This window comes from Podarcis cretensis (assembly GCF_951804945.1).
Source record: "Podarcis cretensis genome assembly, chromosome: 18".
NCBI lineage: Eukaryota > Metazoa > Chordata > Lepidosauria > Squamata > Lacertidae > Podarcis > Podarcis cretensis.
In genome coordinates, this window is record NC_137188.1 from 1,435,420 (window position 1) to 1,463,323 (window position 27,904).

Consider the following 27,904-nt stretch of genomic DNA (forward strand, 5'->3'; position numbering starts at 1 on the left):
CAGGCCAATTTTTGCAAGTATAAAACTCCCAAACCAAAATTCCTCTGGAGATGTTTGGGTTCTTCTTTGCAGCGCGATTTCCTGCAAGATGATGTTGGGGTAGGAATAAGTGCACCAGCGGTGGATTTACACTGGACTGTCCAGACTCCAACCTGCTTTATTCGTTTTTCTGCAATGCTCCCCCCAAACATGATCCCATTATTACATGGGCTTAAATGGCCCAGTTCTGCAGCAAAAAAGTGGGGCCAGAAAAATAAACAGGAGCATTTGCGGCCTGGTTGAAAAGCTACCGGTTTTCACCTGGAAGTTACCGAGCTCCCCAACAACTTTGCATGTGCAAAGAGATTTCAAAAAGTGTTAAATTTATACCACACTTTTGGGGGTTGTTTAGAGGCACCACAACACCATCCTGAGCACAATAGAAAGCGAAATTTATCCTAAATTGATGGGGTCCTGCAGTTTTTGTGGGGGGTTGTGAATTCTGAGCTGCCCCCTGTGGAAGTGACTGTCGGACAGAGCTGCACCCCTTCCTTTTTTCTTGAGGGGGGCTCTGGAGTCTCATCCGGCTCCCCTAAGAACTCGGGAATCCAGATGGACTGCCTTTGGGCCTGAAGGCTCCATAAGAGCATAGGAAGAGCCTCTGTCAAATCTTCGTTCATCTGCTGGAGCCGGTTCCCACCAGGTACACTTTCTCTGAAGTAAACCTTCATCCCAATAACCTTTTTGGTGGAACTGCGAACAACAACCCTGCGAGGAAGCAGGGGCACCCAGAGATTGCAGGGCCCACCCCCATCTCCCTCCATCCCCAGCAGACGGCACAGTCAGGGGCAATGGAGGCAGCACAGCCTGACAGCTGGAAGGTTGCAGGTGTTCCTTGCGCACACACAAGTCTGGCTCCTTGCCCACTCCCCGCTTGGCTTCCAGAGCTGTTGACACACACGCGCGCACACACACACACACACACCCCGCCAGTGCGAGGCTGCTGAGCAACACAGGTGTCCCACAGGGGGCTTTGCTCAGACCAGTGGGCCGCCTTGTCTTCTGCCTGTTGCGGGGAGGGGCTCCCCGTTGCTCCCCGCAGCTGGCTGCTATATTAATAACAATCCCAGATATTAATTAATTGGCTGCATGAGTCACCCGGCCACCCGGCGCTCTGGGAGGAATTCTGCAAAGAGGTACAGTGCATCCCCAGAGTCTGGCTTCCGCCTCTCCAGTTTGGGAAGGCATTGCCACCCAATGGTTACTGCAAGGGGGGGAAAGGGGAGTAGGGCAGAAGGCCTGGCCTTGTACGTCACAGTGGCATCTTTTAAGCCCAGAATTTGGGGGTTTGGTTGGGCTGAGAGTCTGGCAGAAGTACCATAGAATTGTAGAATTTGAAAGGGACTCCCCAGGGTCATCTAGTCCAACCCTGTGGAATGCAGGAATCTCAGCTAAAGCATCCATGACAGATGGCCACCAGAAGTGCCCACACTGGCTGGCAGCAGCAACTCCCTAGCTCCCAGGCACCTTTGGAACTCCTTGCCCAGGGAAACCAGGCAGGATCCCTCCTTGTCCTTCTGGGAGGTGGAGAGGCCGCTCAATCCCTTCTTCACTTTTACCTGTTCTAAGTTTTTGGCTTTCTGCATTTTATCAGTGTTTGCTTTAGTTGTTGTTGTTTTTTTAGCCCTGCTGAGTCCAAATTCTGGCAGAAAAGTGGGGTTTTAGTAAGAGCAGGGTGGTGCCGCCTCTCTCAACCCTGGCGCCCTTGAACTACAACTCCCACCACCCCTGACTGCTGGCTGTGCTGTCTAGGAAGGATGGGAGTTTTAGTCCAGCAACATCCTGCCTTGCGGGGGCTGGACTCGATGACCTTTGGGGGTCCCTTCCAACTCTACAATGCTATGATTCGAGGGAAAGGGTGGGATGGGTCTGCATCTCCTCGGCCCGGACACTCCCTGGCTGCGACCATGGGTGCGGGTTGCTGCCTTTCACCCTGGCCCACCTGGCAGCTCTGTTGTGGGGAAGAAATGCGGAGGGAAGAGCCATGCAATGGGGCAGAGTTTGTGTATGGCCCAGACGCAAGCTGGGGCTGCCTGGGAAGCCGAAGGCAGCCCTGAAAGCCTTTCCTAAGTCACAGTTGCCACACTTTGCACGAAAGTGGGGTTGAGAGGCAGTGTGGTGTAGTGGTTAGTGCTGGAGATGGGGGACCACAGGGGGTGGCGCTGGGGGTCAGCTGCTGCCTCTCAGCCTGGGTGTAGGAGCCAATTCCTGGGGGCCGAGGTCCCTTTGGTCCCCCCAATAAAATAACTGACATTCAAATGGAGTGTCTTGTGATCGATTATGCAGGGTGGGGCATACCTGGTCCTGCCCAGTATTTTATTCAAGTTGGCACGCTTGTCCTACCTGGCAGGGCTGTCGTTGCAGGGATGCCCCTTCGGAGTCCAATGCGGCGGGAGAGGAACGCAAAATGAGCTAACTAGCCATGACAGATGGAAGAGATGGAAGCCCCGAGGTGGGGGCCCTGCGAGGGGCGGGGCGTGAGGCGAGACCCTCCCCTCCTCCCCTCCCGCCCCATATCGGCGACGTTCACACGTGACGCGCCTCCTCCTCCTCCGCGGCGTCTCCGGATGGCTGCTGGGCGGCCGCGCTGCTGCTGCTGCTGCTGCTGCTCTGGTCCAGGCTGAGCCCCGCCAGGCAGGTAAGGGGGATGCAAAGCGGGGGGCTGGGCTGGGGCCTGGGGGGAGGGCTTTATTTGGGGGAGGTCGGGGGTTCCTCTGGGGTCGCCCTCTCCGCAGCCGCCCCTCCATCTGCATGCAAGCGACCCCCTCCCCGGGGATGCGTAAAAATATTCTCCCCTCGCGCCCCGGATGCATTTGGGGGGGGGGTGCGAGGGATGACGCTAGTGATGCAGGCAAGCCAGCGGGGGGGGGGGCGCTGTTGGAGGAAAAGGGTGGGGAGGGGGCTCGGGCACCTGCATTGCCCCCCATTGAATGTCCTCATTGGGGGGACTCTTTGGGGGGGAGCAGAAGCAGCCGCAACATCTCCCATTTGGAGGCAGCAGGAAAGGGTCCCCTCCGCGCACTGCAGAAAGGGGAGGACCCCCAAACACAAGACGCCGCACCCCATAGCCCAGCTGCCTGCCACTGAGGAGGGGCAGCCGGCTGCCCCCAGGGTGGGGGGCAAAGGGGGCGGAAGCTGCAGCAGCTCCCTCTTCCCCCAGTGAGATGCTGCTGCTCCTGCTCATGGAGGTTCTCTTTGGAGAGACCTGGCCGCATCTGACTCAACAGCTCTCCCCCCCCCCCCCCCCAGAACTGCCCAGGACCTGGAGGCTGCCGGCCAGTGTTGGTTGTGTAGCTTCTCCCCTTGGGGTGCCTCCATCTTTCGAGTGGGCAAGAGAAGGACATGGGGTGACCCTTGGAGATACAAACAGCAGCCCCCACCAGGGCCAGGAGAGGGGCTATCTGAGGCCACAAAGGCAGCTGCTGCCTTATTGCCAAGTGTCCCAGCACGGACTGGCATCAGCGGCTGTGTGGGATTTCTGACAGAGAGGTGCCGCTGAGGAACCTCTTCCTAAAGAATCAGGTAAGATGGTGGTCCTCATGATTTGGGAAGGAAACCAAGGCCAGCCCCTGCTCTGACTGGCCCAGGGTCACCTGACAGGCACATAGGAGCAGGGGGGCAGCAGGCCTCTCCCCCCTCCCACATGCTATCCCAACTGGCACTTGGAGGCAGACTTCTTCAGGGCCTCTACAGACAGCCTTTCTCTCCTCCGTGAACTTGGCTGGTTCTGTTCAAAGAAGGGCACCCTGGGCTGGGTCAGCCTCCTCTTCGCCACAGGCCCCACCCCTAGAGATTCCCCCATGGCCCTCTCCCTCCCACACCCTCCAATACCAGTTTGTGACTGACAGCCCTTGATAGCTCTACTCCCCCCCCCCCCGCTGCCTCTCCTGCATTAGTTTTCCTGATCCCCTTTCACAGCTGCTCAAGCTGGTGGCTGTCATTAAATCTTGTGGCAGTGAGTTCCACAGCCCATGTGAATAAGTCCTCCTTGCAATGCAGGGGGTTGGACTAGATGGCTCTTGGGGGTCCCTTCCAACTCTACAATAGGAGAAAACCCTATTTCTCTATCCGCTTTTCCCACCCACAATTTCCCACCCCTCTTGCCCCATCCTCTGTCCCAGAAGCATGTTCCTTGCAGGGAACTATCTGTGGTGCCAGATTCTTCACAGGGTCCTCTTGGGAGAGTTTCCCAGCACCCATCCAGATCCTTTGGCCCTCATTTTTCTGCCGCAAAATGCCGCGTTTGCACCCACATTTAACCTTGACATGACGCCCTCCAGAGGTTTTGCCTGCCAGTCCCAGCAGCCAGAGAAGAAGAAGATGGTGATACAGACACTCTGCTTGAGCTCAGAGGCACTGTTGTTCTCCCAAACAACAATCCCAACAAAGCCAGAAGAAGCAGGGAGCAATTCAGGTGGATAAGAGAAATCGGATCTGCAAGAAGCATTTAAATCGCTCTTAATTTTTTAATCTGGGGGAGGGGAGGGGGACGGTGACTGAATGTTATGTCAACAGGTCCCCACTTGGGGGTTGGGAGAGTGTTAATGAGCGCCTGAAGACCCCCTTTCCCCTTCCAGAAGGCCGATCTCTTGGCTGGCCTCCCTCTCTCGCAGCTCTGGGGCTTCTGAGAGCGCAAAAGCTCTCCCTCGCCCGAGAGCCGAGAGCGAAACTCCTGCTCCGTAATTAATTGCTGCTGAACGGGGTCCAAGATATGGCCCGAAACATTGCAGTGCCTCTGCTTGTGTTGCAGTGCAATCTGCTGCTGCTGCTGCTGCTGCTGGGGTGCCCTGCAAATCTCAGCACCCCTTTTGTGCAGCGGGAAAGTGCATGCCAAGAGTGGCTGGGTAAGCGAGCCAAATGGATGGGGTATTATTATTATTATTATCATCATCATCATCATCTTGCTGGACCCTCAAGAGTTAGTGAGCAGAGGCGGAAAGGCTTGCAGAACTAACTCCAGGACCTTCATTCCAGCTCACTCCTGGAGGGCGCAGTTGGTGCCGGGGCCCCTCAGAGAACCTGTAGACCAGCCCTTGCTTGCTGGAGCCTCCTGTAGAGGAAGGGACAGGATCTGCCACTCGGATCCTGACTCTGCACAGCTTTTGGGGCAATGCTGAGCCAGACGCCACTTAGCCTGTCCTGGTCACTGGCAGACTCTCATTCATCTGCCAGACAGGTGCAATGCGATCTCTGCATTGCAAGGAGTTGGGCTGGATGACCCCTGGTGGTCCCTTCTAACTCTGCGATTCTGATTTTCAGAGCTGTTGCTACCCAGCCAACATTTCTGGGCCGTGTTCCAGGCAGATAGGGAAGGGGTTCAGCCCAAGACCCCTGGCTCCCCCTCTTCCCAAATTCAATCCGGCTGCCTTGCTGGACTGTGGTGATAGCACTGCAGGGAGGTCACTGGACTCACACATTCATGCACTGAGAGTGCCCACCTCTCAGGACTGTTGTGCATTTGAGTCCCCCTCAAGGACACATAAGAGGAAGTCCATCTTGACACAGAACAGAGTTAATCTGTGGAACTCCCTCCCACAGGATTGGGCAAATTCATGGTGGAAAATGAGGCTGCTGTGATGGTGGTGGTGGCGGCTTTTTCCAGCTGGAACTCTAAGGGGTCGCCATTGCCAGGCTCAGAGGGAGGCATTCATGGAGACTTCCAGCACCTCCTTTTCTAGAAAAATAGCACAGATTATTATTATTTACTACGTTTGCATGCCATGCTTCATCTGAAGATCACGGGGGGGGGGGGCGTTTCACAACATAAAAATGCAAAATGAGAACACAAAATACATAATAAAACGAAAATGAACCAATAATCCCCCCTCCCATAACACATTTAAAAAGGCATCGGATGTCAATCAGCCAAAGGCCTGGAAGAAGAGGAATGTTTTTGTCTAGTGCCTAAAGATCTATAATGAAGATGGCAATTGAGCCTCGCTGGGGAGAGCGTCCCAGAAACGGGGAGCCACTGCAGAAAAGGTCCCGTTCTCTGGACCTCTTGTGGAAGGAGGCTCATGAAGAAGGGCCTCAGAGGATGATCTTAGGGTCCCAGTTGGTTGATATGGAGAGAGGCAGCCATAGAATCATAGAATTGTAGAGTTGAAAGGGATCCCAAGGGTCATCTGGTCTAACCCCCTGCAATGCAGGAATCTGAGCTAAAGCACCCTTGAGGTATTGCGATCCTGAGTCATTTAAGGCTTTATAGGTCAAAACCAACACTTTGAATTGGGCCCAGAAACTAACTGGTAGCCAGTGCAGTCAGACCAGTATTGGTGTAATATGCTCAAACTGTCTTGCTCTGGTGAGCAACCTGGCTGCTGAATTCTGCACCAGCTGAAGTTTCTGAACCGTCTACGTATAATGCACTGCAGTAGTCTAACCTTGAGGTTGCCAGAGCATAGACAACAGTAGTTAGGCTGTCCCTGTCCAGATAGGGGCGTAGCTGGGCCACCAGCCGAAGCTGATGGAAGGCACTCTGGGCCACTGAGGCCACCTGAGCCTCAAGCGACAGCAAAGGATCTAGGAGGACCCCCAAGCTATGAACCTGCTCCTTCAGAGGAAGTGTAACCCCATCCAGAGCAGGCAATCTCCTCCCCATCTGGTCTAGGGAACCCCGCACTAACAGCGCCTCCATCTTACCTGGATTGAGCTTCAGTTTGTAGGCTCTCATCCAGTCTGTGAGGCAAGACACTGGTCCAGCACTTCCACTATCTCACCTGCAGATGTAAAGGGGAAGTAGAGCTGAGTGTCCTCAGCATACTGCTGACAACATACTCCAAACCTTCAGATAACCCCACCCAGCAGTTTCATGTAGATGTTAAACAACGTGGGGGGGTAGAATTGAGCCCTGCGAAACCCCACATTGAAGGTTTCACGGGGCTGAAAAGCATTTCCCAAGTAACACCGTCTGGGAACGACCATCCAAGTAGGACTGGAACCACCACAGAGGAGTCCCACCCACCCCAGACTCAGACAGCCATCCTAGAAGGAGACCCTGGTTGATGGAATCGAAAGCCGCTGAGAGGTTGAGGAGAATTGAGAGGGGCACATTTCCCCGTCTGTCTCCTGACAAATGTCATCATGCAGGGTGACACTGTGGTCTAAACCAATGAGCCTTAGACTTGCTGATCAGAAGGTCGGCGGTTCGAATCCCTGCGACGGGGTGAGCTCCCATTGCTTGGTCCCTGCTCCTGCCAACCTAGCAGTTCAAAAACACATTGAAGTGCAAGTAGATAAATAGGTACCACTCTGGTGGGAAGGTAAACGGTGTTTCCGTTCACTGCTCTGGTTTCGCCAGAAGCAGCTTAGTCATGCTAGTCACATGACCCGGAAAAACTGTCTGCGGACAAACATCAACTCCCTCGTCCAGTAAAGCAAGATGAGTGCCGCAATCCCAGAGTCGTTTGCGACTGGACTTAACTGTCAGGGGTCCTTTGGGTGACCAGTTTCTGTGCCAAAACTGGCCTAACCCCTTCCAGATTTTCTGGAAATGGATCCAGAAAATCAGTTTCCTCCAAGAGTGCATGGATCTGGTCTGTGATCACCTGCTCTAGAACCTTGCCCAAGAAAGGGAGATGAGCAACTGATTGGTAGTTAGTTAGGTTTTCTGAATCCAGGGAAGGTTTCTTAAGAAGTGGTTTTACCTCTGCCTCCTTCAAGCAGGCAGGGACCACCCCCTCTCCTAAAGAGACCTTGATCACCTCCCTGGCCCAGCCAGCTGTTCCCTCCCTACTGGTTTCTATCAGCCAAGAGGGGCCGGGGCCAGAGCACAAGTGGTCACCCTGACTGATCCAAGCACCTTGTCCACATCCTCAGGCCTTACAGACTGAAACTCGTGCAACACAACAGGCCTAGACTGTGCTCTGGACCCCCATGAGATTCATCTGCTATAACAGCAGTCAAGGTCTTGGTGGAGGCAAACAATTTTATCCTCAAAATGTTTTGCAACCAAGTCACAGCGAGCTGCCGCTGGCTCTGTCACCTCCTTTGGGCCAGCCTGTAAAAGGCCCCGTATAACCCGGAAGAGCTCTCCCAGATGACATGATGAGGATGCCATGAGAGCAGCAAAGTCGGCCTTCTTTGCTGCCTTCACTGCTACTAGGTAGGCTCAGTAAGGAGCCCTTACCAGTGTTTGGTTGTATTCATTCGCATCTTTCCTCCCCTTGCGTTCAAGCCATCTCCCAGCTTGTTTCCTCGCCCTAAGCTCTGGAGTATACCAGGGGACCAGTCGGGCTCCACAAAGTAGGAGAGGGCGCTCAGGGGAGATCATGTCAATAGCCTGAGCTGCTCAGGTGTTCCAGAGGTCGGCCAGGGCTTCGAAAGGAGCACCAGCCATATCAGCCAGAAATGCCCCCCGAGCTGTTTGGAATCCCACTGGCTCCATCAGCCTCCGAGGGCGGACCTTCCTAGAATCATAGAATCATAGAATCCTAGAGTTGGAAGAGACCACAAGGGCCATCGAGTCCAACCCCCTGCCAAGCAGGAAACACCATCAAGCACTCCTGACATATGGTTGTCAAGCCTCTGCTTAAAGACCTCCAAAGAAGGAGACTCCACCACACTCCTTGGCAGCAAATTCCACTGTCAAACAGCTCTTACTGTCAGGAAGTTCTTCCTAATGTTTAGGTGGAATCTTCTTTCTTGTAGTTTGGAACCATTGCTCCATGTCCGCTTCTCTGGAGCAGCAGAAAACAACCTTTCTCCCTCCTCTATGTGACATCCTTTTATATATTTGAACATGGCTATCATATCACCCCTTAACCTCCTCTTCTCCAGGCTAAACATGCCCAGCTCCCTTAGCCGTTCCTCATAAGGCATCATTTCCAGGCCTTTGACCATTTTGGTTGCCCTCCTCTGGACACGTTCCAGTTTGTCAGTGTCCTTCTTGAACTGTGGTGCCCAGAACTGGACACAGTACTCCAGGTGAGGTCTGACCAGAGCAGAATACAGTGGCACTATTACTTCCCTTGATCTAGATGCTATACTCCTATGGATGCAGCCCAGAATTGCATTGGCTTTTTTAGCTGCCGCGTCACACTGTTGGCTCATGTCAAGTTTGTGGTCAACCAAGACTCCTAGATCCTTTTCACATGTACTGCTCTCAAGCCAGGTGTCACCCATCTTGTATTTGTGCCTCTCATTTTTTTTGCCCAAGTGCAATACTTTACATTTCTCCCTGTTAAAATTCATCTTGTTTGTTTTAGCCCAGCTCTCTAATCTGTCAAGGTCGTTTTGAAGTGTGATCCTGTCCTCTGGGGTGTTAGCCACCCCTCCCAGTTTGGTGTCATCTGCAAATTTGATCAGGATGCCCTTGAGTCCATCATCCAAGTCGTTGATAGAGATGTTGAATAAGACCGGGCCCAAGACAGAACCCTGTGGCACCCCACTAGTCACTCTTCTCCAGGATGAAGAGGAACCATTGATGAGCACCCTTTGGGTTCGGTCAGTCAGCCAGTTACAAATCCACTGAGTGGTAGCATAGTCAAGACCGCATTTTACCAGCTTCTTTACAAGAATATCATGGGGCACCTTGTCAAATGCCTTGCTGAAATCAAGGTAGGCTACATCCACTGCGTTCCCTTCATCTACCAGGCTTGTAATAGGTCCCCTGCCTCTGTGGAGGGGAAAAGGTGCTGACAGCCTAAATCTCACAGGAAAGCCATCTGCAAGTATCTCAGGATCTGTCCTGTGGAAGAGGGAGCAAGCTTGTTTTTTTCCTGCTCTGGAAGGTAGGACTCGAACCCATAGCTTCACATTACAGGAAGGGAGATTCTGACTCAACATCAGGACGAACTCTCTCTTAGGAAGAGCTTTTCTACCATGGAAAGGAGGTGGTGGACTCTCCTTCCTTGGAGGTTTTTAAGCAGAGATTGAATGGCCATCTGTCCTGGAGGCTTTAGCTGAGTTTCCTGCATTGCAGGGGGTTCGGCTGGATGACCCTCAGGGGTCCCTTCCACCTTTATGGTTCTATGATTCTATGATTCCGCGAAGTGATCTGGCCATGACAAGGGACTGGCATCAACACCCTCCATTTTCAGATCACCCTGTCTAGTCAAGAGAGCAAGGAGCAGCGTGTGGCCTGACACATGTGTTGGGCTCGGGACATGTTGTCACAGCCCCATGGCAGCCACGGAGTCCTGAGCCCCCCAGAGCTGGTTGCCTCAGCATGGATGGTCAAGTTTGGGGTCCTCCACACACCCCTCCAAGACTCTGCCAGCTCAGACAGGGAGACTGGCGGGCGATAAAGCAGCACAATCCCAAATCTGTCCAGCCCCAGGAACACCCCCTCTAGATCTCCCCCAAACTGGACACTCTCACACACGGAGAGAATTCCTCTAGGCCATGGCCAATTCCCCTCCCTGACCCCCAAGTCTCGCCAGATGCTGCACACAAGACCCAGGTGGGCACAGTGGGGTGAGACCAATGCCCAGGCCAGATGGGCCACAGTCAGATCACGAAGGAGGGGGTCTTAGTCCAAGCCAACCTGGCATTCATCAGCCACAGACAAGAGGAGGGGCGCTTTGAGTTAGGGGGGTTGGGGTGGGGTAGCTGAGCCCCCAATTCCCAGAGGTCCCCCAAACAGCGGCAAGCCACTCAGGCACCAAGATTGCAAAAGACCAGCTCCGCTCAATTGCTCTTGCTGGTGTGTCAAGGGTGCCATATGGTCGCCCGGCAGCTCTGTCCAGAAATAGCACGGTATGCTGATCCTATTATGGGATGTCCACCTGGGGCAGCCAAGCCGAGTCTGCGCTCGGCCTCTGCCAAGGCCTGATCCTGCAACCAAGGACAGCTGGCATCCGGTGTCCGAGGGCTCAGCTGGGCATGGGGAGAGAAAGCAGCCCAGATTTTGAGAGCGGGAGAGGACAGCTTGCCTTTGGCACAGGCAGGCTCTTGGTCCAGGAAGCCCAGTGATGCCCACACAGGCCAGCAGCAGCTCTCGGGGTTTCAGACTCAAGGAGATGTCCCCCGCCTGGAGACACCACCTGGGAACTGTTTTGGAGGAGGAGCACTCACACCAGGAATCGAACCCAAGCCTCTGCTCGAAGCACCAGAGGAGTAAAAGGAGAGAGTGTGGCCTAGTGGGAAGAGTAGGACAAGAATGATGTCGAGGGTCATCCAGTCCAAGGCAGGAATATGCAGCTGCCTCATATGGGGATCAAACCCGCAACCTTGGCATTATCAGCACCATGCTGTAATCAACTGAACTATTCAGGCTGGTGGAGGGCACTGGTTAGCTTAGACGGGTTTTGCACCCGTGCCCCTACAATAGCCGTGCAGGCGTGGGAGGCAGGAGTGCTGGTCGGGAGCTGCTTGCGCCAGGTTTTTATAGAATCGTAGCACTTGAAGGGATTCCCAGGGTCTAGTTCAACCCCCTGCAGTGCAGGAATCATTTGCCCAACATGGGACTTGAACCCACAACCCCGTGATGAAGAGTCTCATGCTCTACGGACTGAGCTATCCATTGTGACCCTCCCAGAGATCTGTGGATGACGGGTGGTATACGCATAATAATGGTCATGATAACAACAACATTATTATTATTATTATTATTTATTTATTAGGGTAAAGGGGACCCCTGACCGTTAGGTCCAGTCGTGACCAACTCTGGGGTTGCAGCGCTCATCTCGCTTTATTGGCCAAGGGAGCCGGCATACAGCTTCCGGGTCATGTGGCCAGCATGACTAAGCCGCTTCTGGCGAACCAGAGCAGCGTACGGAAACGCCGTTCACCTTCCCACCGGAGTGGTACCTTATTTATCTACTTGCACTTTGACGTACTTTCGAACTGCTAGGTTGGCAGGAGCAGGGACCGAGCAACGGGAGCTCACCCCGTCGCGGGGATTCGAACCGCTGACCTTCTGTTCGGCAAGTCCTAGGCTCTGTGGTTTAACCCACAGCGCCACCAGCGTCCATTATTATTATTATTATTATTATTATTATTATTATTATTACTACTACTATTACTAAACCCGCCAGTGCCTGGGCAAGGAGATGTGTTTCTGGCATTTGACTCCCTTTGCAAAAAAGCCTATCCTTCCCAAATAGTCTCTGCCAACTGCTTTTTTATAATCCCACTGAACCTCCCATTTCCCCTTTACATTTCCCCTTCTTTTCTCCACCATCCACCCATTTCCTTGACAGGAACTAGAGAGGACAAGGCTTTTGGCAGCTGCTATGCTCTGCCCTCTGCCGTTGGAGGCAGGATATGGCTCTTGTACCCGGATCCTGCTTTTGGGTTTCCCCTGCTGGGCCGCTATGAGAAGAAGGGGCTGGTCCCTTTGGCCCGGTCCGGGTGCCAGACCCTCCCCTGCGGAGACGTGCTGTGGCAGCAGAGCCTCCATGCCCAGCGGCAGTCTATCCCCAAAAGCCGGTCGCTGGCAGCTGCAAGTGGGGAGAGAAGTACTGCCGCCCTCAAGTCCCTGCGAGAGGCTAGGTGGGCTCCCTTGGGCGAGCCCCCAGCTCCAGAGGCAGTCTATCTCAACTTTTAGGCTCTCAGGGGGCATTTGGCCTCTATAGCCCAATCCAGCTGACATCCTCATACCAAGGCTGGGACTTGTGGCATTCTACAGCTGCATATTCCTGCATTGCAGGGGGTTGGGCTAGATGACCCGCAGGGTCCCTTCCAACTCCATGATTCAGGAAGAGGCTTTTTCTGACAATCCCTGCCTCCTCTGTGGCGGTGAGTTCCCCTGCCCACTGTGTCTCCCAGGGTCGGGGGGGGGGACACACCCACCCACACCCACACCCATCAGGGCTTCTTGTGCCCTGATAGATGCCTCCAGAGGGCAGAAGCCACCTCTCTCTATCTGCCCCCCCCCCAATTCTGCACTGCGGGTTTTCTCCCTGTTGCCAAGACGGCTCCTGCTTTGTGCTGGAATGATGAACCACCCTCCGCTCTTCCCCACCTTCTCCTCCATTGTCAACCCCAGAGAACGACCCAGTTTTTTGGGGAGGCAGAAAAAAATGGGGGGCGGGAATGAATGGGGAAACAATGAATGGGCGAACAATGAATGGGAAATGCAGTCTCTGTGTTTGCTTCCTGCCTTTTCCTCTTCCCCATTTCAAGAGGAGCAGCTGCCAAGGAAGCGAGTCCCCCCTCTTTTTGCAAATGCCTCCCAGAGATTAGTCAGTGGGGCTTTTGTGGGGAGGTTGGGTTTTTTTCTGGCAGACAAGCTGCTGGCTCTTTCTCTCCCCGTCCCCCTGCAATGGTGCCAGCAGGAGAGGTCTGCTCCGAGGGGCTGCCGTAGGTCAGGATCCGTCCTGGCCAAACCCCTGACTCCTTGCAGCTGCCCGTGAGAAATTGCAGTATTCTGTTAGGGGGGATTGCTTACCCCAAAATGCACCTATTAGGGGATTACACACTTGAAATGCAGAAATGTGATGCATTGGACTTAGATGGGGGGGGGGGCGGTGGCTGTGAATTTGCCCAATGAATTTGGAAGAGGAGGGGGGCTCTTTCACTTTGACCTGCCTTGAATCTTTGCTGGGGTTGCGGGGGAAGCATATCCTGAGCCTTATTTACCCCATTGTTTTATTTATTGCAATTTATATCCCCACTAAAGGGTTGTTTGCATGGTCCTGCCTCCTCCTTGTTTTAATCACTATTCCTGCATCACAAGGGGTTGGACTGGAAGACCCCCTATGATTTTGGCTGCTTTTCCAAGCCTGTCAGACTCCTGCACCCCTTGTCCCTCCCCCTCCCGCCTAGCTAACCCCCCTGCTCTGACCGCTATGCCCTGCTGCCTCTGCTCCTTGAAGCTGACCTTGCCTGCCCTCCTCCTCTCTCCTGGCGCAGGTGCTGCCAAGATGCCCGAGCAGAGTAACGACTACCGGGTGGTGGTGTTTGGCGCGGGGGGCGTGGGCAAGAGCTCTCTGGTGCTGCGCTTCGTGAAGGGCACCTTCCGCGACACGTACATCCCCACCATTGAGGACACGTACCGGCAGGTGATCAGCTGCGACAAGAGCGTGTGCACGCTGCAGATCACCGACACTACGGGCAGCCACCAGTTCCCGGCCATGCAGCGCCTCTCCATCTCCAAGGGCCACGCCTTTGTGCTGGTCTTCTCCATCACCTCGCGCCAGTCGCTGGAGGAGCTGCGCCCCATCTACCAGCAGATCGTGCACATCAAGGGCAGCGTGGAGAGCATCCCCATCATGCTGGTGGGCAACAAGTGTGACGAGACGCAGCGCGAGGTGCCCACGCAGGAGGGAGAGGCCACTGCCAAGGAGTGGAAGTGCGCCTTCATGGAGACCTCTGCCAAGATGAACTACAATGTCAAGGAGCTCTTCCAGGAGCTGCTCAACCTGGAGAAGAAGCGCAACATGAGTCTCAACATCGACGGCAAGCGCTCCTCCAAGCAGAAGAGGACAGACAAAATCAAGGGCAAGTGCAGCCTGATGTGAGGAGGCCACGCCCACCCACCAAGCCCCACCCCACCCGCCCCTCTGCTTGGCTCCGCCTTCCCTGCTCCTCCTCCTCCTCCTTGGTGGCGTCCTGGTGGCGCTATGGGAACTGTGCCGCGTCCAGGTGCTGCTCTGCGTCTCGGTGGCGCTTGGGGAGCTGGACTATATCCCAGCAGCACTATGGGCACTGCACCACCTCTTCCTAGCACCATGGGGACTGTGCTACATCCCGGCAGCGCTATGGGAGCTGCGCTGCCTCCTAGTGGTGCTGTGGGCGCTGTAGAGCCTCTTAACAGCACAATCTGCTACGTCTGAGCTGCGCTGTGGGCGCTGCTCTGCCTCTCTGCAGGGCTATAGGAGCTGTACGACATCTTGGCAACAATATGGAACTGTGCTGCCTCCTCGTGGCGCTATGGGCGCTGTAGGGCCTCTCAGCAGCGCAGGGGGAGCCGTCCTACATCTTAGCAGGGGAGCTGTATGACGTCCCGGCAACGCAGCGGGCACCGGGCGGCCTCTCGACAGCACCATGGGAACTGCGCTACGTCCTGTCAGTGCTATGGGCGCCGCACTGCCTCTCGACAAGGCACTGGGAACCGCAGGAGACCTTAGCAGCTACGGGAGCTGCCCCTCCGACCCACTGGCTCCCCACAAGTGGGAGACGAGATCCGCTCCGCTTCCCTGCCCCACCTCCCACTTGTTCCCCTTGAACACAAGGACTTTTCGGCGTGGGGGTCTCTTGGTGCTGCCACTCGGGAAGGCTTCTGCAACCAAGGCGGGGCTGCTGCAGCAAACTGGGGGGCCAGCAGGACCAAGGAGGTTGCCCCCCAGACTCACCCATTTTGAGTCCCGAATCTCCTTGCTGGACTGGAGGGGGGGCGAAGAAAAGAGGATCTTCTGTGACCTCCCCATCCCGCATTTATTGCCCCCCCCCCCCCCGCTCACCCTCTAGACTTTGGCCTGCAAAGATGTTGGGGGCAGCCAGCGGGCTGCCACGCCGCTGGGTTTCCCTGCCCTACCTGCTTCGAAGGAAACCCCCGGTGGAGATGACTGCTGCTCCAGGGCCCTCCTCACAGGGACGTCGCGGGGTCTCCTTTGTGGGCTTGTGGAGGCGCAGGGGGAGCGTCAAGGGGAAGGGGACCTCCCGGCCTCTCCTGCAGCCCAGAGGCCTGGCCAATGGGCGCCCAGCAAGGCCACAGAGGAGAAACTGAGGTTTCCGGGGGCACACAGAGCAGCTTCCCCTTCCCCAAGGAAGGGCCCTTATCAACATGCCAAACACTGAACGTGGCAAACGTCCCCGTGAACTTTTGAACATGTCATTTATTTTTTATTTTCAGGGTGGGTGAGTGGGTGGGGGAATGGGCTTGATTTTTTAAAGCTGCATAAAACCATAAGGCACAACAGAACATTTCTGCCAGTGAGGTGAGTACGGAGGAGAGTGAGGAAGGGAGAGGGGTCTGGGGTTGGGTTTGAGAAGGGGCAATGGAGGCGCCAGCCCGGCCTTAAGATGGACTCCCCAAACCTGGTTCTCACCAGGCGCTTCCTTGCCCGTTCATTTTCTTGCACCTTTTCTCTCCAAGGAGCTTGCAGGGGGTTGGGCTAGATAACCCCTGGGAGTCCCTTCTGACTTGGCAATTCTGCGATTCCAATCCCCGCAGTGACCCTGCAAGGTGGGCTAGGCTAAGAGAAAGCGAGTGTCCCCCAAGGTCACCCAGCAAGCTTCCTGGCCGAGTGAAAGGGATCTGTTTTATTTATTTTCATTTATTCAGTTTATGGACTGCCGTTTATCAAAAGATCCCGGGTCACTCTCCAACATTAAACACACATTGCAGAGCACCAATAATAAAAATGTAATAAAAAGTGTAATAGCAGACAGCAGAGTAATCAAATAATCAGGCAATAACAGCCCCATTCCCCAAGCTTTAAAAGGCCATAGATTATTTAATTTGAACCCTAGTCTCTCCCAGGTCCTAGTCTGGTGCTCTAACCATTGCACAATCACTCCTTCTCAGTGTTTATTTTCTTTTTATCTTCAGCTCCTGTCTTTTTTTTCCTTTCAAATAATATTTATTCAAGTTTTAAAAGGTTACGAAAAGGAACACAGAATACAAAAACAAAACACATCCAAGAAAAAATAAAAAAAGAAATAAAAAAAGCAAAAACATCTAAAAAGAAAAAAAAATACAATCAAAAAACGACAAAAGAACAAATTAAACCTTAATATAACTCCCTTTCTTAACTTATCTCCTTGACCTCCTCACACCTCCCCTCTTTGTATTCTAATTCAAATAGATATTTCAGCAAATCCTTCATCTTTATTTTTATCTTTATAACTTGTCTTAATATACTGTAATTTTCCATTCTCTCATTCGCCTATTAGCCATCCACTTTTACTTTATTTAATCTTATTTCTCCTTAAAACTTACATATCTGAAATTATTCTCTTAAGACGTTTCCTCTAGGGTCACAAAGATTCCATTCCACGATTTTCCCATCTCTCATTAAAAGAAAAGATATTTTTTTTTAATATCACAATATATACACTTTAAATTCCCAATTTTTCTCTCACCATCTCCCCTCCCCAGTCTCGGCCCCTGCCAACAGTTCTCCAAAAGCCCATCAACCCGGAGATCTTAAGTCCGAGGCTCTTAACTCTCTTTCATGTCCCCTCTGCCGATCTTTTTGATAGTCTTTGGTGTTAAAGAACAAATCTCGGGGGAGCTCCAACCCAACTGTAGTCAAATTCCTTCTTAGTGAGTCTGCCAGACTTCCATAGTTAAAGGTAGGGCCCATAGAATATTCCAAATCTTGTTTCACACTCCTGCCAAATCCAAAGGCCCCAGAGGCTCCAATCTCCACCTGACTCAGATTCAAATCCCAAAAGTTATTCGATCCCCACATAGGGTGATCTCTCCATCTTTCATTTTCCAAACCAAGCCAGGCTTTCATCTCCAAAAACTGGCTTCTCCTAATTGCAGACGTATAAGGCCTGAAGTTGTAATCCACCATTTGCCTCTGTAGGGTTACGACTCCCCCATGCATCACTTTAACAACAGCAACTTTCTAATTCTCTGGTTCTTCAATTTGTTTAGTTAAAAGAGATTCCTGTGCCAGGCTCTTGTCTACTTCTTTACTGATACCTACTTTTGTTCCCAAAATTTCAACATTGGTAGCCATGACGTTTATCTGTTCTTGCAGCTTTCCCAGCAGATAAAATGTCCTATTCAATTCAGACGCGACTTCCTTCTCATCCGCCATCCTTGAAATGTCCAAGGTCAAAGCTAGTTTCTCAGAGACTTTATCTTTAAAATCAATTTCCCAGCTGCATCCTTGCAACACTATCCCAAAGCTCCCTCTAGAGGGACACAGTTTCCATTTACACTCCTTCTAGCACAGTCCCAAAAGTCCCAAACGTAAAATTGTAGCAATTGCCTTCCTTCTTTTTAAACACAGAAACACAGAAACTGACAATAGCAACAAAGTCCTTTTGTATCTTGACAGCTAGCTGTCAAATTTATCTCTTCACCCTCCATGGGCTCTTGCAGACCGCTCCCGGGTTTAGGGAAGTGGCGCTTCAATTCCCCAATTTTGACCTTCTCCTGCAGGCTTCCCTGCTTCCAAAAAGAGTATTGATAGTAATTTCAATCAGTGGAGTTTTAATCCTTTAGGTAAGACTCTCCACAACCTTAGTTAACAAGTTATTTGCTTCAGTTTATTTACAGAAAGGGGAGGTGGACTTCCTGTTTAGACCTTCCCCGATCGGTACCAATTTAAAAGTACTTTAAAAGTCCAATTTCCGTTCTACTCACGGGTTGTTGTTTGAAATCCAATTGTCCACAAGAAAAAGTCAGCGCTCTCCGGCAACGGCTACGCAGCTTCACTCCGTAAAAAATAGTGGTCGATTCAAAACACCGCGCTGCTCACCCCACGTCACTTCGGAACCCCAAAAAAGGGGTTTCCCTGCAAGTGGGGGGGGGTGCTCCTGGTGTCAGCCGAATCCCACGTTCCCAGGCTTCCTCCGCCTGGGATTTTTAAAGGGTCTCCGTCTTCGCCGCGGCAGCACGACCCAAATTCCACAGAGCAGGTTCCTCTCAGTCAGAGGAACACCGCCATTGCCGATGGCGCTAACCCGGAAGTCCTTATCTTCAGCTCCTGTCAGTATGGCTGTGTCTCCCCCAGGAGGAGGCGCTATGGGAGAAGTCTGATCTGCAGCTGGGTTATTATTATTATTATTATTATTATTATTATTATTATTATTAGATGATGATGATGATGATGATTATCATCATCATTATTAATAGTATCCCACCTCACCCACCCCAAATTGGGACTCAAGGCGGCTGATGCCAGTTAAAACAGTGCAGATAAAATCCAGAAACACACAAAGTATAACTGATAAGGAGTAATTGAAGCTTTGATGGAATTAGAGCAGCAGGAAAAAAATACATGCAGTAAAAACTGCACTGGCCCATTTGAAATCTCTTTCCCCAAGGCCTCTAGGAAGAAGGATGTCCACAGCTGCAAAGGAGAAGCAAGGAGGGAGCTAGGCGGTTTCCCCAGGCAGGGAGTTCCAAAGTTGCCTGCAGGGGCAGATTGAGGGGAGTGCGAGTCAACGGCCCTGCATGCAAGGAAAGGCAGGAAGGAGCCAGGTGCTGGTGTCATGCGGGGCGCTGCTGAACATTTAAAAGCCCCCCAATCCACTGCTGTTGCTTAGAAGGAGCCACCACCGAGATAGCCCTGTCCTGTTTCCCCAACAAGTGATCCTAGGAGGATGGCAGGAGAGAAGATCTCAAAACCTGGGCAGCTTCGTTTGGGGCGAATATGGCCGTCTAGACAGCATGGACCTCTGCTCTGTAGGGCTTTAGAAGGCATAATCAGAGTTGGGCCTGGAAACTGACCGCTAGTCGGTGGGGCTATTAATAATACTAATTATTACTATTATTACTATTTATTATTTCTTTGCCACCAATCTGACCAGGCTGCCCCTGCCACTGTGAATGACTTACAACAAATTAAAAACATCCAACACAGCAAAACATCCAACATCAGAACATTTTAAACTTCCGAAAGTAAGAGCTATTCAGGAGTGGAACGGTCTCCCTTCCTGGGAGGTTTTTAAGCAGAGGTTGGACGGCCATCAGTCCTGGATGCTTTCGCTCAGATTCCTGCATTGCAGGGGAGGACTAGATGACCCTCGGGGTCCCTTCCTACTACAATTCTGTGATTCTATGACCCTTCCTATACAGGCCTGCCTTCAGATGTTGTCTAAAAGTCAGGTGGCCGTTGATTTCCTTGACATCTGACGCAAACAAGGGCTCGCCTGCTCTCTCTAACCAGCCCCAGTCAGCAATCTGGCTGCTTAATAATAATTCATTTATTTTCTTTCCTTAGATTAATCCCAAAGATCTCTGGGCAGTTCATGAGATGAAATTGCGGGCAAAGTCCCTCCTGTACAAAGAAGCTGCTTTAGGTAGCTACAGACAGGCTTTGCATTTTACAGCATTGAGAATTCCTCCGATGGCGCCGCGCTGGCCTTTATTCTAGAGAGCAGGAAATATCAGGAGCGGTCATTGAAAAGTGACTTTTGCGAGGAAAAGCGATCCTTGGCTTCGGCTCCAATTCAGGGTTCTGCAACTCTGTGCAGACTTTGGAAATGGTTCCCAGGAAATGTGTGGCAGTGTTTTTGTCCCAGAGGCAGTGACGTGCTGTGGAGGGCGAGGGGGCCGCGGGGCAGCCGGAGCCGGGACTTTTCCTGGCCCATACTGGTACTTCCCCAGGACCTCCCTCCTGGCGGGTGTCCTTGGGCAAGGGGTGCAAGGGGCAAGCGGAGCGGAGTTGCCCGCTTGCCTGGCACCTGCCGGTGCCCGCCCATGTGTTGCACGTCTGGGGAAGGGTTGCGCTTGGCCCCTCGGCCTGCCCTCTTCCGCCTTCTCCCGGGCCCTCGAAAGAGTGCCAGCTGCTGCTTCCGCCGAGCTGAGGGCCAACGCGGCCCCTGGCAGGCGACCTCCGCCAGGCACAGGAGCCACGGGGCACAGTGACACACATCCACCTGTTGCCTCCTCACGCCCCCCACAAGGAGGCCTTGCCCTGGGCGCTGGCAACACATGCTGTGCCATCAAAGCTACACCAGACTAAGAGAAGCCTGCGAGTGAGATCCTGAAGACGTCTTCCGGAGGGGTCTGGACAGGGATTGGCCCTCAGCAACATCACCTAGCTAAAATGTGCCTGGGGAGGTTTCGTTCCCGAGCCCTTTTCAAAGGCAGCCCCATGTGGAATGCGTTGCAGTAGTCCAGATGGGGTGCAAGGGAGGTGTGGCCATCCCCTCAAGAACCCTCCCCAGTGCAGACCCTGAGGGGAGCCACCCTCACCAACATCTTTTTTATATATAAGTTTTTTATCGGTTTTACATAAAGATTGTACACAACAAACATAACCATTCCAAAAATAAAAAAGAGGTTCTTTCGAACCTTCAGACCTCCTTCCCTCCCTCCATGGATTCCATTTCTAAATTTTATTCCTGTATCTTTTACTGTAATCTATCTATTATATAATCAAGGTATCCAAAGTTCATGTTACTCTACAAGCGTCAATGTGTTCCTGCCAATGATTTCAGCTGTTTACAGTTGTCTCTCAAATATGTTAGAAAGTTATTCCAGTCTTTTAAGAATGCTTGGTCTTCCTGATTCCTGCTCTTTCCCGTCAGTCTTGCCATTTCAGCATGTTCCATCATCTTGCTCTGCCACTCTTCTCTGATCTCCTTCTTTCCATCTCTGGACTACAGGCATCCTTGCTGCCGTCGTTGCATACAGAAACAGTCTTGTTTTCTTTTGGTAGTTCTGCACCTACAATACCTAGCAAAAACTCTGGCTTTTTCAGCTCGTTGTATATCATTTCCCAGAAAGCTTTTACCACCCCACATGACCACCACATATCATAAAAAGTACCCTCTTTCCTTTTACATTTCTAGCACACACTTGAACTGGTTCTATACATTTTCGCAATTTTACTGGTTGTCAGATACCAATGGGACATCATTTTTTTAAATAATTTTTATTAACAGGCCAATCAAATCACATAAATTCAAAATCACATTAATTCCAAATTACACAGCCAAATTTTAAAATTTTTGTTGGGGGTACCCATACTTTGAGCTCCGAAAGGGATCCAAACATCTCTCTTGCTGCTGCTTTAATATACACAGTTCTGTCCAAATAGTATTCACAGTTCTAATCAAAATTCTCTTTGTTGTTTTCCTCATCTTCTTGTTGTTATCATATATTCCTTTCTTTATGATCTCTGATAGTTTCCACAAGCGGGTTGAAAACAAACGTTGTTATATCCTGTGTGGATTTTACACTCATCCAAGAGCCATATCAAAATAGACAGACATCATTTCAACACCTCCGTACAAAAACGTTTCCCACAGTCTGTCCTGGTTTCCACAGGCCTGCCGCTCTCATAAATTTTCTCAGGGGGCTCTGCCAGGCCGATCTCACATTCCAATATAGTAACGGCCATAGTCCTCCTCCCCCTCAGTCCTCCTGCGGGCAGGCCTGCCATAACACTTTCTTTTTATGACTGCATCACAAAGAACTCCCTTTCCTTTCCCGATGTTTCCACAAGCCATGTCCTTGATTAGTAATCAATTTCCACACAGTTCCCAATCCTCCTGCTTGTGATCAGTAATTGCAACGATTCTTTCTTAGGAGGGAGGGTTATTGGGTACTCACATAAGACAAAAAAAGAATCTTCTTCTTGATTTATTGTTGAATCCAGCCCGTCGCTCCACATCCCAGAGATCCCTTTAATTAGCAGTCTTTACTCCCGATCTTCACTCGAAGTATGTGCATTTTCTTCTTTTCTAATTATATATTTCGAGCTTCTGCAGCCAGTGCGCGATCAGAGACAGCCAGACACCACACAAGGGCTTTGTGCCTAGTGCCCTCACCCCCTTCTTTCGAATCCGGGGGTGATTTATGGCCACAGCAGGCAAGGCAGTGTTCCCCATTCCCTTGGGGCAACAAGGGAGGCTGCATGCTCCCATATCAGCCTCTTAATTACCTCGTGTGAGCCGGAGAGATGGTATTGTCAGCCATCTTCCAATGCGCCCCTAGCAGCCCCCCTTTTTTTATTTATACAAAATCTCAGCCTTTAAAAAAATACATAGTTTAGTTTGTTACTTATAAATCATATCCAACTAATTAATAAAGACAATACCAATCACAAGCTGACATACAAAAATGTACAATAAAACTGAGGTATCACAACTATATACTGATAAAATTGGATATAGATTTATATGACACTCTACATAATATGAAAGCTGATCCTGACAATGCTTTTCTTAATATCATTTTAAAAGTCATTCTTTAGTAATAAGGAATTCCAAGTGTATCCAATACCATCTGAATTGCTTGCAGAGGATCAACAATCTCTTTTATATTATCTTTCCTTAAAATCCATTCTGGTCTCTGCCTTGTTGTCCTTAGAGGAGTTGCTGGGACAGAGAAATGCCCATTTTTGTATGCGGCCAACTTCTGTTTGGCAAGCATTCTTCGTGCATCCATTTGATGTTTCCGTGCTGGGAGTTTAAACAGGCTCTGAAGGCGAGTACCTACTCGTGAGCTGCCTCGGATCTCAGAAGCTCTTCTTGAGTCCTTTGAAAGAAGAGCAAGCAGGCAGGACGTCTTGGTAAAAATGCTTCCACCTTTCTCTGAAACTTTGTCGCCAGCTCTCTCTCTGTACATCTGAAGTAGGTCCAGTAAAGTATCAACACAATTCTCCACTGTGTAAATGGCTTCACTTGTCTTTTCATACTTTGACAAATTAAGCAGGACCTGGACAGAATAACGGATGACATCCATGCTAGGGACACTGCAATTACAACTCCGTATCAAAGTAAAAATAGTGGATACTGCTTCATTCTGGACCATACTTTTACAGCAAACTTGTGACAGTCGGGTAACAACCTCCAAGTCTTTTAAAGCTGCCAGAATGTAAGAAAAGTGTTTATATTTGAGAAGCCGATCAATGGCAAGTGCTGTTCTGTACATCATTTTCATGTAATTTTCTTTCAACGAGCAGCAGGCTGTAAACTTCAGATCCTCGGCACTTCCGGGTTGGCGCCTTCAGGCAATGGCAGAGTTCCTCCGATCGGGAGGAATTTGCTCCGTGGAAATCAGGGTCTGACCGCCACAGCGAAGGCGGAGACCCACTGAAATCACAGGCAGGAGAAGCTTGTGAACCTGGGATTCGGCTGGCACCTTTTGCGCCTCCCCTACTCACGGGGAAACCCTGATTTGGGGATCCGGAGTGAAGTGGGGTGAGCGGCACGGTGCTTCGAATTGACTGCTTCTTTCACGGAGTGAAGCCGCATCGCTGTTGCCGGAGAGCACTGACTTTTTCCTGTGGACAATTTGACTTTAAACAACTACCCGTGAGTAGAACGGAAAATTGGATCTTTAAATTCATTAATTTGGCATTGAAACGGGAAGGTTTTAAACAGGAAGCCCGCCTTCCTCTTTTGTAAATAGATTGAAGCAAAGACGTTGCAAGTTAAAGCCTTGGAAAGTCTTTTGTAAAGGATTAAATCTCCATCGGTTAAAACTAGTAAACCCCCCTTGGAAGCAGGAGAAGAGGGGGGAAATTTTGGACCTAGCGAGCCTGCAGGAGAGAGTGAAAAATTAAATTACCACTGCTCTGAACCTGGAAACGGGCTGCCAGCAGAATTGACATTTTGGGAGAGTTCATTGACTGTGAACAGAAAGCATCTTGACAGATGGCTAAATAAGAGAAATATATTGTTTCCATTGTCCTCTTCTGCGTTTAAAAAGGAGGAAAAGTAACTGAAAATTGAAACTAACTTTATAGTTTAAAATGTGCTTGAAAGGGTTGATACAAGTGGAGACTGTTTCCCTCTAGAGGGAGCTTTTGAAACTGTTACAAGAGTGGAGCTGGGGTTTTTCCAGCTGCAAGGTAAGAGCTGTGAGAATTAGAGATTGACCTTGGATTTTAAGAATGTTGACAGAAGGAGCCTTAGTGACTATTTTATGTAAGATAAGCTATTCGTTGGAACAGCTTCACAAGAAGACAGATGTTATGAATACCAAACTTGAGAAATTGGAACAAAAAGTGATAAATTTGGGACAAAAAGTGACCATCAATACAGAAATTGTTCAGGATTTGACACAGGAACCTACTTTGACAGGACAAACTGGGGAGAAGACGAAGGAGAAAGTTGTTGTTGTTGAACCTAAAGTAATACAAGTGGAAGCCCCAGCCTTACAGAGGCAAATCGAGGACTATAAGTGAAGGCCATTTATGAATGAATATAGAAAAAGTCAGAATATGAAGATTGGAGCCCTGCTTGGACTGGAGAAGGAAGGTTGGATAGACTCTTTCATGCAGGGATTTACTGACCTTTAGGTCCTGAATCTGGGTCAGGAGGTGATTGGAGTTGTGGGGGCCTTTGGATCTGGAGGAGCCTTAAAACATGATTTGAGATATTGTATGGACCTTGGTTCTAGCTGTGGAGAGTTGGCTGGCCTGTCGAGAGGGAATGGGGGCATGGCTGGGTCGCCCCCCCCCCCCGAGACTTGCTCTTCAGCATCAAAGAATATGAAGAAGAATTGCAGAAGGGACTTGGAAAAGATTTAAGAGCCTCGGACAGATCTCCAGGTTGATGAACTATATGGAATGGATGGAAATGACTGGCAGAATCCCAGACCAGGGAGAAGAGATGGTGGTAGAAGATTGGGAATTTAAATTTTGTATATAGAAATATTGTAAAATTAATGAGTGTTTGAAAATTGTTGGAATGAAATTTTATGGCTTTAGCAGAAATGTTATAAGGAGTTAAGTATAAATAAGTACTTTAGTATTAATGGAAAATAAGGTTTAAAAATATGTTAAGATATTCAGAATGATGAAAATAGAGAAAGATGGAAAGGAATTGCTGAAACAAGTAACAGAAGTGGAATACAAAAAGGGAGGTGAGAGGAGGTCGATGAAATAAGGGAATGAAAGATAGAGTAATGAAATGGTATGGTATATGTTTTTTAAATTGTTGTTGTTTTGTTTTGTTCAGTTTAGTGTTAAGGTTGTGTTTTGTATTGTTTCTTGTATTTTTTTTTATTTTTTCTTGTCTGCTCTACTTTGTCTTTTTCTCCTGCTTTTTCTTTTCATTTTTCTTTTCCTGTAAGTTTGAAAAGTAATAAAGATTATTTAAAAAAAAATAAACTTCAGATCCTCCTTCCATAACTTTTCCCATGATAAAAACTGTATATTATAACCAAAATCTCTTGCCCAGTGTATCATTATTGATTTAACTTCATCTTTAGTGAGCCTTTCTAAAAGTAATTTATTCATTTTTGAAAGTAATTTCACATTATTTTCCAACAGATCTTTTTCAAACATTGACATCTCTGTACCAAAACTTTTTTTTATCCAGTTTGAAGGCATCATTTAATTGATGGTACTGTAACCAATCTGTTAGTATCTCTCTAATGTCTTCAAACTTTTTCCTTTTTTTAAAAAAATAATATTTATTACTTTTCAACATTACAAAAAAAGAAAAAAGGAAAGAAAAGAGAAGAGAAAAAAAGAAAATACAATACAATACAATGTATAAACAATACACAACACAACCTTAACACAATAAACTAAACAAAACAAAGCAAAAACAATTTAAAACACACATTATACCATTTCAATATCATATCTTACATTCACTTGTTTCAACGACCTCCTCACACCTCCCTTTTTGTATTCCACTTCTATTAATTGTTTCAGCAATTCCTTTCCATCTTCCTCTATTTTCTGCCATATAATTGTCTTAACATATTTTAACCTTATTTTCACTTTAATACTCCAATAATCCATTTGTACTTAATTCCTTCTAACATTTCTACTAAAGCCGTATAACTTCATTCCAACATTTTTCTAACACTCATTAATTTTACAATATTTCTATAAATAGTCTTTAAACTTTTTCCAATCTTCTTCCACCGTCTCTTCTCCCTGGTCTCGGATTCTGCCAGTCGTTTCCGCCAATTCCATATAGTCCATCAACCTGGTAATCTTCTGTCCGAGGCTCTTAACTCTTTTCCAAGTCCCTTCTGCAAGTCTTCTTCGTATTTATACATGCACTTTACTTTGTCTTCTACTGATCTTATTTTTATTTTCCTTCCTTTGAGACTGAAGAGTAGATCTCGGGGAAACTTCCACCTAGAGATGATTTTATTCCTTCTCGACAGGGCAACCAAATCTCCATAGTTAAAACTAAGATCCAAAAGATATTTCAGGACGTCCTTCAAGAGTTCTCCAAGTCTGAAGGGCCTCACAATTTTAATCTTTTCTTGACCCAAGTCCCGGTCCCAAAAATCATCAAATTCCTGTGTGGGGAAATCTATCAAACTTTCCTTCTCGAGTTCAGGTAGGGCTCTGATCCTCAAAATCTGACTTTCTTTAAATTCAATCATAGAAGGCATCAACTTATGGTCATCAAGTTGCATCTGTAAGGCTGGGGCTCTCTCTCTCTCCAATTGTGTTCCTTTAGGTTCAATGGCAACAACTTTCTCCCTAGCCTTCTCCGCAGTTTGCCATGTCAAAGTAGATTCCTGTATCAATTTCTGAATAGTTTCTGTATTGAGGTTCACTTTTTGTCCCAAATTATCGATGTTGGTAGTTACCACATCCACCTTCTTGTTGAGCTGTTCCAGTGAGTCATTTATCTTACTTAATGCAACCACTAAGGCCTCTTCTGTCGACATTCTTAACCGATTCAAGGTCAGTCCCAGAATCTCACAGCTTTTTATCTTGCAGCTGGAAATTCCCCCAGCTCAGCTCTTGTAACAGTTTCAAAGGCTTCCTCTAGAGGGAAACAGTTTCTATTTGTATTGGTCCTTTTAAACACAGTTCAAACAATAAAGTTAGTTTTCAGTTACTTTTACTCCTTTTTAAATGCAGACGGAGACAATGGAAACAATATATTTCTCTTATTTAACTAGCTGTCAGTGAACGTTCTAATCATGGTCAATGAGCATTCTAAAGCACGTCAGTCCTGCTGGCAGCCCGTTTCCAGGATCGGAGCGGTGGTATTTTAATTCTGTTCGCTCTCTCCTGCAGGTATATTCAGTCCAAAACTTTCCCCCCTCTTCTCCTGCCACCAAGGGGGGTTTAGTAATTTTTACCAATGGAAATTTAGTCCTTTACAATGGGCTTTCCGCGACTTCAGCTTGCATCCTCATTGCTTCAGTCTATTTACAGAAGGGGAAGGTGGACTTCCTGTTTTGGACCTCCTCGTTTCGACACCAAATCAAGACGTTTAAAAATCCAATTCTCCACTCTACTCACGAGTAGTTGCTTTAAGATCAAATTGTCCACAGGAAAAAGTCAGCGCTCTCCGGCAACAACTATGAGGCTTTGCTCCGTGGAAGATGCAGTCAATTCGAAGCACCGCGCCG

General features: G+C 49.5%; 1 protein-coding gene across 2 annotated transcripts; it reads left to right on the plus strand.

Moving 5' to 3' along the window:
• Nucleotides 1–2,560: 2,560 nt before the first annotated feature.
• On the plus strand, nucleotides 2,561–14,906 carry DIRAS1 (DIRAS family GTPase 1). 2 transcript variants are annotated; one of them, XM_079961012.1, is made up of 2 exons: nucleotides 2,561–2,677; nucleotides 13,837–14,906. In XM_079961012.1, exon 2 carries the CDS (start codon nucleotides 13,848–13,850, stop codon nucleotides 14,442–14,444), a length of 597 nt encoding a protein of 198 aa, XP_079817138.1. In that variant the 5' UTR covers nucleotides 2,561–2,677; nucleotides 13,837–13,847; the 3' UTR covers nucleotides 14,445–14,906. The 2 variants fall into 2 exon arrangements, with proteins under 2 accessions (XP_079817138.1, XP_079817139.1); XM_079961013.1 differs by having other exon boundaries at nucleotides 2,563–2,673.
• Nucleotides 14,907–27,904: the final 12,998 nt, after the last annotated feature.

Excerpts from the sequence above, each read along its gene's own strand:
- DIRAS1 (XM_079961012.1), top strand. The coding sequence starts at position 13,848 with ATGCCCGAGCAGAGTAACGACTACCGGGTGGTGGTGTTTGGCGCGGGG.